The following is a 16562-nucleotide window of genomic DNA, read 5'->3' as shown; positions in this document are numbered from 1 at the left end:
GGAGAAGTAGGAGGAGGAGGAGAAGAAGAAGAAGAACAACAACAACAAGGAGAACAACAAGAACAAGAATTAAGAGAGAGAGAGAGAGAGAGAGAGAGAGAGAGAGAGAGAGAGATATCAATGTGCTCCCAGACTCAGTGGGTGACAGATAGAATAACAGAGCTTATTTAAAAGGTGAACAGAACTATACACGTTCCACCAGCGGGGAAGCAAGACTGGGGCTCAGGTTGACAAGAGTCAGGGACCCCATCACATGTCCTAAGAGTCGTCCATCAGCTCAAGGATCATTTCCTCCTTGTCATCCTTCATCACATGGAGCACGATGCGCCAGAATCGGTCCATGGAGTCCAGGTACATGCTGTGAAGGTGGATCGTCCAGTAGGAAGGCATGGTGCTCGAAGTCAGAGGGCTGGTGGGGAGTCTGTTATGCTCACTGGGGTAGTCGACCTGGCACAACTGTACTAGAAGGTGACCTTCTGTGTCTATGACGTGATGCAGCCATGTGCGCTGGTTCTGGTCCTCATAAACCGAGGGCCCACGAATACTCAGGTAGATGGGGTGGGAGGTGAGTTGCAAGATCAATGGGAGCTCGGCCATGACCCCTCCGTGGTCCACAGAGCAACAGCCACAGCTTCTCAGAGCCTCTCGCTACTTCGGTTCTGGTATCGAAAAACAGGAGAGGGTGTCTCCAACCGCATTTTACCTCACCTTTTATCTTTATGGTTTTTACGGTTGTGTTTGGTTTCTTTTGCAAATTTATAAATCTCAACTTTTCTTTCATTTTTAGCTTTAGATCTTTCTTCTAGAACAAACTTTATTGAACGTACTTAATGTAAAATATGACTCTGTGAAGGTAACATGGTCCTATAAAATTTTAAAACCATTTTTTCAATGATAGTTGACATAGAACATTAGGTTCATTTCAGGGGTACTCTCCAATGATTAGACCAGGGGTGGGTAAACTTTTTGACTCGAGGGCCACAATGGGTTTTTAAACTGGACCGGAGTGCCAGAACAAAAGCATGGATGGAGTGTTTGTGTGAACTAATATAAATTCAAAGTAAACATCATTACATAAAAAGGTATGGTCATTGTTTTTTTTTAGTTTTATTCATTTCAAAAGGGCCGGATCCAGCCCACGGGCTGCAGTTTGTCCACGGCTGGATTAGACATTATATAATGGTCTAAGAAATCATGCAGTTAATCTCATACACATCTGACTTCACACACAGTTATAATATTACAAGAGGCTCAGTGTGCAAAAATCTGTGCACTCTGTGGGGTACCTCAGCCAACCAAGTGGCCTCTCCCACTCGGGGACCCCTTGAGGGATGTCCAACTTACGGCTTAGGCCCGCTTTAGTGCTGCCATTGAGGCTCCCACCAACCCCTGTGCTCGGCAGCTGTGAGCCTGGCTTTTGGCTGAGCTGCGCTCCCCCTGTGGGAGTGCACTGACCATCGTTGGACAGCTCCTGCCATGAGTATCTGCCACCGGTGTTCAGTGCGTGTCATAGCGTCCAGTCGTTCTGCCGTTTTGTCAATTTGCATATTAGCCTTTAATTATATAGGATTGACTCAATGCTCTACTTTACTGTGCCATGACTATTCTTTCTTTTTTTATATAGTTTTCCTGATTTCAGAGAGAAAGGGAGAGGGAGAGAAAGAAATATCAATGATAACAGAGAATCACTGATTGGTTGCCTCCTGCATGCCCCCTACTGGGGATCAAGATTGTAAACTGGGCATGTGCCATGACTGGGAATTGATCGACATTTCCTGGTTCCTAGGTTTATGCTAAACAAATGAGCCATGCCAGCTGGGGTCTTTTCTTTTCTTTTCTTTTCTTTTCTTTTCTTTTCTTTTCTTTTCTTTTCTTTCCTTTTCTTTTCTTTCAATTCCATTTCTTTTCACCTCTGTTCTCCTTTTCTTAATTAAAACTTTGTAGTTGTTTCAACATTTTTTTTGTCCTGTCAACACCACTTTCTTTCTGATCATTTCAGAGGGTACTCACAAACCATAGAACAAGCCACCCCATGAAAATAATATGCAAATAATATGCTTTACCTTTAACAACTGGCAGTGGAAAAAAGCTAACGTCTGTGTCCAGGTGGTCTTCTTAACAGCGGTCTTGCTTCTCAAGTACTGATGAGAGAGGCAAGACCAAAATATTCAGGGACAGACAGATACCTGGGATAGCTGATCAGGAAATCAGGAAGCAAAGTGACAGGTGAAACAGCAAGTAGGATTCCTGAGGTCTCGTAACATCACTTATAGAATGATCCCTTCCTTCCCAAACCTCAGTCATGCTCTTGGCAATAGCTGTATGGTTTTGCTGCTAAACTCACTTCAGTCCACAAAGTCCAAATTCCTCCCTCAGATCAGACTCCATCCCCAATCCTTCCTCCCCCACCTCCCATCAGTCTTTTTCTCGCCTGTTCTTTTCTCTCTGAAGGCAATGCACCGTTCTTCACTCCTTTCCTTTGTGACAAGTCTCTACTTCCCCCTGTCACCAGCAGAAGAAAGAAAATGGCCATGATACATGTGTTCCAGGGAGTCCATGTACCAGGAATGTGTCCAGAAAAACAAGGTACACCTGACTCACACCCCAGAAACCAGTCCCGTAATACAGGTGGTGTTGAGGAAAGAAAGAGGTTTATTCAGGAGCCAGCAACTTGAGAAGATGGGCGAAGCTCGTCCCAAAACCCATCTGCACATCTCTGTGTAGGCAGAAGCTTTTATAAGGAGAGAGAGTCCAAACAGACCAAAGAGGTTATGGGACGGGGCTTGAGAAGTTCTTTACATGCCCACAGGACAGTCAAATCCAATAAGGATGATGCAAGTGGTCAAGTGTCGGTCCAGTGTGCGTCATCCTAGACTTTGTCCTCTTGGTTCTAAGGTTGAAGGTCATCAAATCTCCCAGAACTGGGAAGGTCAGAGTTCATATCTTCTAAAATTAGTTCCTAGGATTCTTATACAAACATGCTCGTTACCTACAAGCTTCATTATTAGTCAGAGTCTGCATTTTTAGCAACAATGTGGAAAGAATGGTGAGGTGACTTCTAATTCCCATGAATTACTGTGACATGAATGCTGAGATGCTTTGCTTTTCTGCAAGTTGTTTCCACCCTTTGAAAACGTCAAATAGGCCCTAGCCATTTTGGCTCAGTGTACATGGTGTCAGACATCGAACTGAAGGGTCCTGGGTTTGATTCCCGGTCAAGGGCACATGCCCAAGTTGTGGGTTTGATCCCCAGTGAGGGACTTGCAGGAGACGGTCGATCCATGATTGTTTCATCATGGATGTTTCTAACTCTCTCCCTCTCCCTTCCTCTCTGAAATCAATAAAAATATACCTGAAAAAAAAAGGCAGATGCTCTATCTACTGAGCCAAACCAGTTCAGGCCCTATGTCCGCTTTAATGAGTATCCACCTGGTATGTTAAACCAAAAAAATAATAAACTATTTTAATACAATGTGCATGTCATCTAAATGCAATGATTGCTAATATTTTTTAAAAGATTTTACTGACTCAGAGAGGAAGGGAAAGAGAGAGGGAGAGAGAGAAACATCCATTATGAGAGAGAATCACGGATCGGCCATCTCCCCCACGCCCCCTAATGGCGATGGGATCGCAACCTGGGCATGTGCCCTTGACCCGGAATCAGACCATGTCCTCTTGGTTGATTGGTCAATGATCAACCTCTGAGCCCCGCCAGCCTGGCCCGATGTGTAAAATTTTGAATATGAGAAACACACCTTAGAAACCCATCCCACATGCTCCCCAATCCTCAGCCTTAAAGGTCTCAATTTGCATTTGCAAACACTTTCCAGCAAGAGGAGAATTTAATCAGCAGTCAGTGATCTCTTTAATGCAACCATGGATGCCCTGAAATTGATTTCTGTGGATCCCTCCAGCTTCATCTCCAACCACCCCTCTCTGGTGCGATGCTAGATGAATTTTATGATCGCTGGCCTTTGTTTGGGGCTGTTAAGTGCTAAACACAATTAAAAACCCAAATGCACACATAGCTAGTTTCTAAAGCAACACAGAGTGCCGGTTCGAGCATTCAGGAGATGAGCCCTTGCATCCCTTGTAATTACTCAAAGGAAAAAGATGATCAGCATAAAACACCCGTAATCCCCCAAACATTCTTTATTTTTTTCTAGAGGGTAGTATCGGTTGACGATCCTCAGGACATCAACCAATGAGAACGCTGGTCATTGAAATGAAAACTATTTCCAGTGATGTCTTTGAGCCTTGTCTACTGGGGCCGGGCTAATATTTTCAGGCTTAAGATCTTTTTCTTTGTCTTTCTCTGTTTAATATATTTTTACTAGAGGCCAAATGCACGAATTTGTGCACCAGTGTGGTGCCTCGACTTGGCCAGAGGCGATTGGGCCGAAACCACCTCTCTGACATCCCCCGAAGGTTCCCAGTTTATGAGAGGGCAGAGGCCAGGCCAAGGCACCCCACCAGTGCACCATTAGGTCTGCTGAGGGACACGGGAGGTTGACCAGCTGGGGAGGAACCATGGGAGGCCTCCAGGGAGTGTTCAGCATGTCTCACTCAGTCCCAATCAGCGAGATCCCAGCAGTGAGCTGACCTCCCAGTCTGAATGTCTTGTCCCGGGTGGTCAATGCATGACATAGTGAGCAGTTGAGCAACCTTGGTACATCATTTGCATATTATGCTTTGATTGATTGAACAGATCACCGGTCAACTGGACACTTAGAAAAAGAGGCTTTTATTATATAGGATTGATTTCATACAGGAAGGGAGAGAGAAACATCAGTGATGAGAAAGAATCATACATCGGTTGCCTCCTGCACGCCCCCTACTTGGATCGAGCCCACAACCAGAGCGTGTGCCCTTGACTTTCAGAGTCCACAGTCCAGCCCTCTATCCAATGAGCCAAACAAGCTAGGGCTCATTGGTTAATTCTTGTGAATGCCCTGACCAGGCATCGAACCATGACCTCTGGTTTCTTTGGTCATCCCTAAACCACTTAGAAACACCAGCTTGGCTGAAAATGCTTTTATTGATATGAGAGAGAGGGAGAGAGACAGAGAGAGATAGAGAGACAAAGAGACAGGGAATGAGAGAGAGAGAAAAGAGAAGAAGAAGAAGGAAGAAGAAGAAGAAGAAGAAGAAGAAGAAGAAGAAGAAGAAGAAGAAGAAGAACAACAACAACAACAACAACAACAACAATGAAAACAACAGGAAGAACAAGAACAGGAAGAACAAGAACAAGAAAAAACAGAGAGAGAGAGAGAGAGAGAGAGCGAGAGAGAGAGAGAGAGAGAGAGAGAGAGAGAGAGAGATCAATGTGCCCTTGCACCTAGGGGGTGGCAATTAGAACAACAGAGCATATTAAAAAGCTGAACAGATCTATACATGTCCCACCAGCGGGCCCGAAGGACTTGGGCTCAGGTTGACAAGTGCCAGGGACCCTATCACGTGTCTTTCGAGTCTTCCCTCAACTCAAGGATCATTTCCTCCACGCCATTCTCCTTTACATGGTGCACCATGCGCCAGAACCGGCACAGGCAGTCCAGGTACTGGCTGTCAAGATGGAGCTTCTACAGCAAAGGCATGGGGCTCGAGGTCAGCGAGCTGGTGGTGAGTGCGATATGCCCACTGGGGATATCTTCCTGGCTCAACTGTACTTGCAGGACACCTCCTGTGTCCATAACGAGATGCAGCCATGTGCGCTGGTTCTTGTCCTCATACAACAAGGGCCCACGGATCCTCAGGCAGATGGGGTGCGAGGTGAGTTGCACCTTCGATGGGAGCTCGGCCATGACCCCTCCGTGGTCCAAAGAGCAACAGCCACAGCTTCTCTGAGCCTCTCTCTACTTCAGTCCTGGCATCGAAAGACAAGGGATGGGGTCTCCAAACGCATTTTACCTCGGCTTTTATCTTTATGGTTTTCATGGTTCTGTTTGTGGTTGCCTTTGGTTTATTTTGCAAATTTATAAATCTCAACTTTTCTTTCTTTTAACTTTTAGAGCTCAGTAAAGAGAGGCCAAACAGAGCAAAGAGTTCAGGGGGCAAGGCTTGAGAAGTTCTCTCCATGTCGACAGGCACATTCCAATCTGATAAGGATGTTGCAAGTTGTCAGGTGACTGCAGTGTGCGTCATCCAAGACTTTGTCCTCCTGGTTCTAAGGTTGAAGGTCAGCAAATCTCAAAGAACTGGGAAGGTCTTGTAAAATTCGTTCCTAGGATTCTTATACAAACATGCTGTTTACCTACAAGCTTCATCATTAGTCAGAGTCTGCATTTACAGGAACAATGTATAAAGAATGGTGAGGTGAGTTGTAATTCCCACTGTGACATGAATGCTGAGATGCCTCGTTCTTCTTCAAGGCATTTCCACCCTTTAAATGTCAAATTGGGCCTAGCCAGGTTGGCTCAGTGGATAGACTGTCGGCCTGAGAACTGAAGGGTCCCGGGGTTTGATTCCTAGGCAAGGTTACATGCCCATGTTGTGGGCTCAATCCCCAGTAAGGGACTTACCGGAGGAAGCAGATCTATGTTTCTCTCATCATGAATGTTTGTAAGTCTCTCCCTCTCCATTCCTTTCTGAAGGAAAAATAAAATAAAAAACAACACCCAGCTCAATGACCTGGACTGAGGCATACTCTTCCCCAATTAGCATGGAAAGATGAACGGGGCCCTAAGGAAATGTCAGACCTCTGCCTGTTTGCATTTAGGAGAAGCAAATAAACAAGAAATTAAAAAAGTGGAGAAAAAGAACCCATAATTCAAATGTCACCCTCATACTGCCCTTGAAGCAATCGAGCCCAAAGGGGACACGAGACAGAGTGTGTGCAGTGCGACACATGACAGATTTTGAGGCGTAGGCTCTTTTATTAAAAAATATATATTTTTGTATTGATTTTAGAGAGGAAGGGAGAGAGAGATAGAAGCATCAGTGATGATGAGAGAGAATCATGGACCGGCTGCCTCCTGCACGCCCCCCACAGGGGTGGAGCCCACAACCCGAAAATATGCCCTTGACTGGAATCGAACCCGGGACCCTTACGTCCGCAGGCCGAGGCTCTATCCACTGAGCCAAAGGAGCACGGGTGCGAGGTTAGTCTTTAAATGACTACACACCTGGTATGTTAAACCAAAAAAATAATAAACTATTTCAAAATAATGTGCATGCCATCTGAATGCAACAATTGCTAATATTTTTTAAAAAGATTTTATTGATTCAGACATAATGGGAAATCGAGAGGGAGAGAAACATCCATGATGAGAGAGAATCATGGTTTTAGTGTCTACCTCTGTGTGCATTTGGGTTTTCAATTGTGTTTAACACTAAGCAGCCCCAAACAAAGCCCCGCAATCATAAAATTCATCTATCATCCCACCAATGAGAGGAGGCTGGAGGGGGAGCGGGAGGGATCCAGGAAATCAATTTCAGGACATCCAAGGTTGCATTAAAGAGAATCCCAGATAGGCCGCCTCCCATACTCCCCCTACTGGCGATCGGGCCGGAAACCTGGGCCTCTAATAAAAATATATTAAACAGGGGAAAAAAAAGAAAAAAGTCCTTAAGGCTGAAAATATTAGCCCAGCCCCGGTAGACAAGGCTTGAAGACATCACTGGAAATAGTTTTCATTTCAATGACCAGCGTTCTCATTGTTTGATCTCCTGAGGTTCGACCACTGATACTACCCTCTCCAAAAAAAGAACAAATGTTTGGGGGAATTCGTGCACCAGTGTGGTGATTGAGCCTGGCCTGCGGGAATCAGTCAAAACTGTCTCTCTGACATCCCCCGAGGGGTCCCAGATTATGAGAGGGCACAGGCCAGGCCAAGGCACCCTCCTGTTGCCCAATTCGGTCTGGTGAGGGACACGGAAGGTTTGCCAGCTGGGGAGGGACCATGGAAGGGCTCCAGGGTGTGTCCAGCATGTCTCACTCAGTCACGATGAGCCAGACCCCAGCAGCAAGCAGACCTATCAGTCTGAATGTGTTGTCCCTGATGGTCAGTGCCTGTCATAGCGAGCAGTTGAGCAACCCTAGTGCATATTATGGTTTGATTGGTTGAACAGATGACCCGTTGACTGGACACTTAGCATATTGGGCTTTTATTATATAGGATTGATTTCATACAGGAAGGGAGCGAGAAACATCAATGATGAGTGAGAATCATACATCGGGTGCCTCCTCAACACCGCCTACTAGGGATGGAGCGCACAACCTGAGTATATGCCCAAGACCAGAATCGAACCTGGGACCTTCCAGAGTCCACAGTCCAACCCTCTATCCACTGAGCCAAACAAGCTAGGGCTCATTGGTTAATTCTTGTCTGTGCCCTGACCAGGAACCAACCGCGATCTCCAGGTTCATAGTTTGTCCCTCAACCAGTGACAAACCCCAGCTTGGCTCAAAATGGTTTTATTGATTTGAGAGATTGGGAGAGAGACAGAGAGACAAGAGATAGAGAGAGTGAGAGAAAGTAGAAGAAGAAAAATAGAAGAAGAAGAAGAAAAGAAGAAGAACAAGAACAACAATAAGAACAAGAAAGAGAGAGAGAGAGAAAGAGAGAGAGAGAGAGATATCAATGTACCCTCACACATAGGGGGTGGCAGGTAGAACAATAGAGCTTATTAAAAAGGTGAACAGAACTATACACGTCCCTCCAGCGGGTCAGCAAGACTGGGGCTCAGGTTGACAAGAGCCAGGGACCCCATCACATGTCCTAAGAGTCTTCCATCAGCTCAAGGATCATTTCCTCCACGTCATCCTCCTTGATGTGGTGCACAATGCGCCAGAATCGGTCCACGGAGTCCAGGTACCTGTTGTGAAGGTGGATCGTCCACCACAAAGGCATGTTGTTCGAGGTCAGGGGGCTGGTGGGGAGTCGGTTAGGCTCACTGGGGTAGTCGACCTGGCACAAGTGTACTTGAAGGTGACCTTCTGTGTCCGTTAAGATATGCAACCATGTGCGCTGGTTCTCGTCCTCATAAACCGAGGTCCCACGAATACTCAGGTACATGGGGTGCGAGATGAGGTGCACGATTGATGGGAGCTCGGCCATGACCCCTCCGTAGTCCACAGAGCAACAGCCACAGCTTCTCAGAGCCTCTCGCTACTTCGGTCCTGGTATCCAAAGACAGGGGATGGGGTCTCCAAACACATTTTATCTCAGCTTCTATCTTTATGGTTTTTATGGTTGTGTTTGTGGTTGCCTTTGGTTTATTTTGCAAATTTATAAATCTCAACTTATCTTTCTTTTCAGTTTTAGATCTCTCTTCTCGAACAACCTCTACAAAACATACTTAAGGAAAAATATGACTCTATGAAGGTAACATGGTCCTATGGAATTTTAAAAACATTTTTTAAATGACAATTAACATACCATCTTAGGTTCATTTCAGGGGTACACCCCAATGATTAGACATTATATAATGAACGAAGAAATCATGGAATTAATCCCATACCCATCTGACACCATACAGAGTATGGTACTAGAGTCTCAGTGCACAAAATTTATGCACTCAGGGGGGTCGCTTAGTCAACCCTTCAGCCTCTCCCAGTCCAGGACCCCTTGAGGGATGTACAGCTGACAGTTTAGGCCCGCTATAGTGCTGCCATGGAGGCTCCCACCACCACTCTGTGCTCGGCACCTGTGAGCCTGGCTTTTGGATGAATGGTGCTCCCTCTGTGGGAGTGCACCGACCACCAGTGGACAGCTCTTCTCATGAGCATCTGCCCCCGGTCGTCAGTGCATGTCATAGCGACCAGTCATTCCGCTGTTTGGTCAATTTGCATATAGGCTTTTTATTATATATGATTGCGTAGACTCAATGCTCTACTTCACTGTGCCATGATTATTCTTTGGTCTTTTACATATAGTTTTACTGATTTCAGAGAGAAAGGGAGAGGGAGAGAAAGAAAGATCAATGATGACAGGGAATCACAGATTGGGTGCCTCCTGCATGCCCCCTACTGGGGATCAAGACTGTAACCCGGGCATGTGCCATGACTGGGAATCAAATCCACATCTCCACGTCCTTGGTTTAAGCTAAAAAACTGAGCCATTCCATCCAGGCTCTTTCCTTTCCTTTCCTTTCCTTTCCTTTCCTTTCCTTTCCTTTCCTTTCCTTTCCTATTCTTTCTTTTCCTTTCCTTTTCTTTTTTTCTTCATTAAAACTTTGTAGTTGGTTCAAGATTGCTTTTTGTCCTGACTACACCACCTTCTTTCTGATCATCTAAGAGGCAACTCACAAACCATAGAACAAACCACCCCATGCAAATAATATGGAAATAATACGCTTCACATTTAACAGCTGGCAGAGGAACAAAGCTAACGTCTGCGTCCAGGTGGGCTTCTTAACAGCTGTCTTGCTTCTCAAGTACTGGTAAGAGAGGCAACACCAAAATATTCAGAGAAAGACAGATACCTGGGATAGCTGATCATGCAAACACAAAGCAATGTGAGAGGTGAAACAGCAAGTAGGATTCCCGAGGTCTCATAACATCACTTATAGAATGATCGCTCCCTTCCCCAAACCTCAGCCATGCTCTTGGCAAGAGCTGTATGGTTTTGTTGCTAAACTAACTGCAGTCCACAAAGCCAAATTCCTCCCTAAGATCAGACTCCATCCCCAATCCTTCCTCCTCCTTCTCCCATCCATCTTTTTCTTACCTGTTCTTCTTGCTCTGAAGGCAAAACACCGTTCTTTGCTCCTTTCCTCTGTGACTGGTCTCTGCTTCCACCTGTCACCTGCAGAAGAAAAAAACATGACCATGATACACATATTCCCAGAAGTCCATGTGTCCAGGAATGTGTCCAGAAAAAACAAGGTTCCCCTGACTCACACCCCAGAAACCAGTCCCTGGAGCCAGATGGTGGTGTGGGAGTAAAGAGGTTTATTCAGGTGCTGGCAACCTGAGAAGATAGGGGAAGCTTGTCCCCAAACCCATCTGCAAATCTCAGTGTAAGCAGAGGCTTTTATAAGGAGAGAGAGGCAAAACAGAACAATGTAGTCAGGAGGCGGGGCTTGAAAAGTTCTCTATGTGACCACAGGCACAGTCCAATATGATAAGGATCTTGCAAGTGGTCACGTGTCGGTCCAGTGTGCGTCATCCTAGATTTCGTCCTCCTGGTTCTAAGGTTGAAGGTCAGGAAATCTCAAAGAACTGGGAAGGTCAGAGTTCATGTCTTTTAAAATTAGTTCCTAGGATTCTTATACAAACAGGCTGTTTATCTACAAGCTTCATTATTAGTCAGAGTCTGCATTTACAGGAACAATGTGGAAAGAATGGGTAGGTGAGTTGTAATTCCCATGAATTATGTGAATTCATGTAATTACTGTGACATGAATGCTGAGATACTTCGTTCTTCTTCAAGGCGTTTCCACCCTTTGAAAAAGTCAAATAGGCCCTAGCTGCTTTAGCTCAGTGGATAGAGTGTCGTCCTGTGAACTGAAGGGTCCCAGGTTTGATTCCCAGTCAAGGTCACATCCCCAGGTTGTGGGCTTGATCCTTAGTGAGGGACTTGCAGGAGGCAGCCAAACCATGATTCTCTCATCATGGATGTTTTTAACTCTCTTCCTCTCCCTTCCTCTCTGAAATCAATAAAAATATATATTTTTTACAAAGGCGGGCCCTCTATCCCCTGAGCCAAACCAGCTCGGGTGCTAGGTCGTCTTTAAATGACATCTGGTGTTTTAAAACAAAAAAAATAATAAACTATTTTAGAACAATGGGCATTTTATTTGAATGCAACACATGCTTCATAATTTTTTAAATGTTTTTATTGACTCAGAGAGGAAGGAATAGCGAGAGGGAGAGCACCATCCATGATGAGAGAGAATCACGGATCAGCCGCCTCCCACACACTCCGCTCTGGGGATTGAGCCCGCATCCGGGGCATGGAACCATGACCAGGAATCGAACTGTGACCTCCTGGTTGATAGGTCGACACTCAGCCACTGAACCAAGCTGGCTGAGCCCGAAGTGCAATATTTTGAATTTGAGAAACACACCTTAGAAACAGATCCCTCACGCTCCCCAGTCTTCAGCCTTAAAGGTCTCAATGTGCATTTGCCAACACTTTCTTGCAAGAGCAGAATTTATTTTTTTAAAAAATATATTCTATTGATTTTTTAAAGAAAGGAAGGGAGAGGGAGAGAGAGTTAGAAACATCGATGAGAGAGAAACATCGATCAGCTGCCTCCTGCACACCCCTTACTGTGGATAAGCCCACACCCAAGGCACATGCCCTTGACTGGAATCGAACCTGGGACCATTCAGTCTGCAGGCCGACGCTCTGTCCACTGAGCCAAACTGGTTAGGGCCTCCAATAGTATAAGTTAATCAGCTGTCAGTGATCTCTTTAATGCAAACATGGATGTCCTGAAATTGACTTCTGTTTCTCCCTCCAGCTCCCTCTCCAGCCGCCTCTTTCTGGTGCAATGCAAGATGAATTTTATGATCACTTGGCTTTGTTTGGGGCTGTTTAGTGCTAAACACAATTAAAAAACCCAAATGCACCCAGAGCTAGGCTCTAAAGCCACACAGAGGGTCGTTTCGAGACTTCAGGAGACCAGCCCTGGCATCCCTCGTAATTCCTCAAAGGAAAGAGATGATCAGCATAAAACACCCCTAATCCACCAAAAATTCGTTCTTTTTTTGGAGAGGGTAGTATCGGTTGACGAACCTCAGGAGATCAAACTATGAGAGCGCTGCTCATTGAAATGAAAACTATTTCCAGTGATATCTTGGAGCCTTGTCTACCTGGGGTGGGCTAATATTTTCATTCTTAAGGTCTTTTTCTTTGTCTTTCTCTGTTTAATATATTTTTACTAGAGACACGGTGCACGAATTCGTGCACCAGTGTGGTGCCTCGGCCTGGCCTGTGGGGTTCAGCCGAAACTGGCTCTCTGACATCCCCCGAGGGGTCCCAGATTACGAGAGGCCACAGGTCAGGCCAAGGGACGACACTGGTGCACCATTACATCTGGGAGGGACACGGGAGGTTGGCCAGCTGGAGAGGGACCATGGGAGGACTCCAGGGCATTTCAAGCCCATCTCACTAGTCCCGAACAGCCGGAACCCAGCAGAAGCTGACCTACCAGTCCGAATGTCTTGTCCCTGGTGGTCAATGCATGTCATAGTGACCAGTTGAGCAAACTTAGTATTTCATTTTCATATTATGCTTTGATTGGTTGAACAGAGGACTGGTCGACTGGACACTTAGCATATTAGACTTTTATTATATAGGATTGATTTCATACAGGAAGGGAGTGAGATACATCAATGATGAGAGAGAATCATATATCGGGTGCCTCCTGCACGCCCCCTACTGGGGATCGAGTCCACAACCAGAGCACGTGCCCTTTACCAGAACCGAACCTGGGACTTTCCAGAGTCCACCGTCCAACCTCCTATCCACAGAACCAAACAAGCTAGGGCTCATTGGTTAATTCTTGTCTGTGACCTCACCAGGAATCGAACTGTGACCTCCAGGTTCATAGGTCATTCCTCAACCACTGAGAAACACCAGCTTGGCTCAAAATGCTTTTATTGATTTAAGAGAGAGGGAGAGAGACAGAGAGACAAGGAGACAGAAGAGAGAGAGGGAGAAAGGAGGAGGAGGAGGAGGAGGAGGAGGAGGAGGAGGAGGAGGAGGAGGAGAAGGAGAAGGAGAAGGAAAAGAAGAACAAGAAGAGAGAGAGAGAGAGAGAGAGAGAGAGAGAGAGAGAGAGAGAGAGACATCAATGTGCCCTCACAGGCAGGAGGTGGCAGATAGAACACCAGAGCTTATTAAAAAGGTGAACAGAACTATACACGTCCCACGGACCCCAGCAGATGTCCTACGAGTCATCCATCAGCTCAAGGACCATTTCCTCCAGGTCATCCACCTTGACATGGTGCACGATGCTCCAGAACCGGCCCATGGAGTCCAGGTACTGGCTGCCAACGTGGAGCGTCCACATCGAAGGCATGGTGCTCGAGGTCAGCGGGCTGGTGCTGAGTGCGATATACCCACTAGGGATGTCGTTCTGCCACAACCGGACTTGCAGTTCACCTTCTAGGTCCATGACGAGATGCAGCCATGTGTGCTGGTTCTCGTCCTCATACACCTATTGCCCACGGATCCTCAGGCAGATGGGGTGCGAGGTGAGGTGCCGGATGATCGATGGGAGCTCAGCCATGACCCCTCCGTGGTCCAAGGAGCAACAGCCACACCTTCTCAGAGCCTCTGGCTACTTTGGTCCTGGCATCGAAAGACAGGGATTGGTGTCTCCAAACGCATTTTACCTCGGCTTTTATCTTTATGATTTTTACAGTTGTGTTTGTGGATGCCTTTAGTTTATTTTGCATATTTATAAATCTCAATTTTTCTTTCTTTTTAGCTTTAGATCTCTCTCCTAGAACAAACTGTACAAAACGTACTTAATAGAAAATATGTCTCTATGAATGTAACATGGTCCTATGGAATTTTAAAACCATTTTTTAAATGACAGTTAACAAAGAACCTTAGGTTCTCCTCAGGGGTACACCCCAATGATTAGACATTATATAATGGACTAATAAATCGTGCAATTAATTTCATATCCATCTGACACTATACACAGTTATTATAACATTACTAGAGGCTCAGTGCATAAAATTTATGCAATCAGGGGATTCCCTCAGCCTGAGGGTCCTTCACCCTCTCCCAGTCCGGGACCCCTAGAGGGATGTCCAACTGCCAACTTAGGCCTGCTTTAGTGCTTCCTTGGAGGCTCCAACTAACCCCCTGTGCTCGGCAGCTGTGAGCCTGACTTTGGCTGAGCGGTGCTCCCCCTGTGGGAGTGCACTGACCACCAGTGGACAGCTCCTGCCATGGGCATCTGCCCCCAGTGGTCAGTACGTGCAATAGAGACCAGTCATTCTGCTCTTTGGTAGATTTGCATATTAGCCATTTATTATATTGATTGACTCAATGCTCTACTTTACTGTGCCATGACTATTCTTTCATTTTTTTCATATAGTTTTACTGATTTCAGAGAGGAAGGGAGAGGGACAGAAAGAGAAAGATCAATGATGACGGAGAATTACGGATGGGTTGCCTCCTGCATGCCCCCTACTGGGAATCAAGACTGTAACCTGGGCATGTGCCATGACTGCAAATCGAATCGACACCTCTGGTTCCTAGGTTTAACATAAACAACTGAGCCATGCCAGCCAGGCTCTTTTATCTTCATTTCTTTTCTTTCCTTTTTATTTCTTTTCTTTTCTTTTTATTTCTTTTCTTTTCTTTATTTCTTAATTAAAACTTTGCAGTTGGTTCAACATTTCTTTTTGTCCTGACTACACCACCTTCTTTCTGATCATCTCAGAGGGAACTCACAAACGATAGAGCAACCCACCACGTGCAAGTAATATGAAAATAATATGCTTTACCTTTAAGAGCTGGCAGAGAAAAGCTAACCTTAGCGTCTAGGTGGGCTTTTTAACAGCGGTCTTGCTTCTCAGGTGCTGTTGAGAGAGGCAAGACCAAAATATTCAGAGACAGACAGATACCTGGGATACCTGATCGGGAAAACAGTAGGCAAAGAGACTGGTGAAACAGCAAGTAGGATTACTGAGGTCTCATAACATCACATATAGAATGATCTCTCCCTTCCCCAAACCTCAGACATTCTCTTGGCAAGAGCTGTATGGTTTTGCTGCTAAACTCACTTCTATCCACAAAGTTCAAATTCCTCCCTCAGATCAGACTCCTTCCCCAATCCTTCCTCCTCCTCCTCCCATCCATCTTTGTCTTACCTGTTCTTGCTAATATGTTTGAAATTATTTTATTGACTCAGAGAGGAAGGGAAAGAGATAGGGAATGAAACATCCATGATGAGAGAGAATCACGAATGGGCCGCCTCCCCCACGGCCCCCTACTGGCAATTGGACGGCAACCTGGCCATGTGCCCTTGACCGGGAATCGAACCATGACCTCCTGTTTATAGGTCGATGATCAACCTCTTAGCCATGCCGGCTTGGTCCGATGTGCAGTATTTGAACATGAGAAACACACCTTAGAAACCCATCCCTCATGCTCCCCAATCCTCAGCCTTAAAGGTCTCAATATGCATTTGCAATCACTTTCCTGCAAGAGGAGAATTTAATCAGCAGTCAGTCATCTCTTTAATGCAACCATGGATGCCCTGAAATTGATTTCTGGGGATCCCTCCATCTCCCTCTCTAGCCACCTCTCTCTGGTGCGAGGCTAGATGAATTTTATGATCGCTTGGCTTTGTTTAGTGCTCTTTACTGCTAAACACAACTAAAAATCCAAATGCATCCAGAGCTAGATGCTAAAGCCATACACAGAGCCAGCTCAAGCCTTCAGGAGACGAGCCCTGGCATCCCTAGTAATTTCTCAAAGGAAAGAGATGATCAGCATAAAACACCCGTAATCCCCCAAACTTTCGTTTCTTTTTTGGAGAGAATAGTATTGGTTGACAATCCTCAGGAGATCAAACAACGAGAATGCTGGTCATTGAAACGAAAACTTTCCAGTGATGTCTTCAAGCCTTGTCTACCGGAGCTGGGCTAA

The 16562-nt window shown here is 45.8% G+C and overlaps 2 protein-coding genes across 2 annotated transcripts; both read right to left on the bottom strand.

The window, feature by feature from the left end:
• Nucleotides 1–258: 258 nt before the first annotated feature.
• On the bottom strand, nucleotides 259–597 carry LOC308511070 (protein p13 MTCP-1-like; the record flags this gene model as incomplete). Its single annotated transcript, XM_081081081.1, has 1 exon — nucleotides 259–597. One exon carries the CDS (start codon nucleotides 595–597, stop codon nucleotides 259–261), a length of 339 nt encoding a protein of 112 aa, XP_080937207.1.
• An 8120-nt stretch (nucleotides 598–8717) lies between these two features.
• Nucleotides 8718–9056, bottom strand: LOC308511069 (protein p13 MTCP-1-like; the record flags this gene model as incomplete). The annotated part of the gene is made up of 1 exon (XM_081081080.1): nucleotides 8718–9056. One exon carries the CDS (start codon nucleotides 9054–9056, stop codon nucleotides 8718–8720), a length of 339 nt encoding a protein of 112 aa, XP_080937206.1.
• Nucleotides 9057–16562: the final 7506 nt, after the last annotated feature.

Source organism: Myotis nattereri (assembly GCF_964212035.1).
Source record: "Myotis nattereri genome assembly, chromosome: X".
NCBI classification, from domain to species: domain Eukaryota; kingdom Metazoa; phylum Chordata; class Mammalia; order Chiroptera; family Vespertilionidae; genus Myotis; species Myotis nattereri.
The sequence above is the reverse complement of the archived record's forward strand: the minus strand, read 5'-3'. Positions and strand labels throughout refer to the sequence as shown.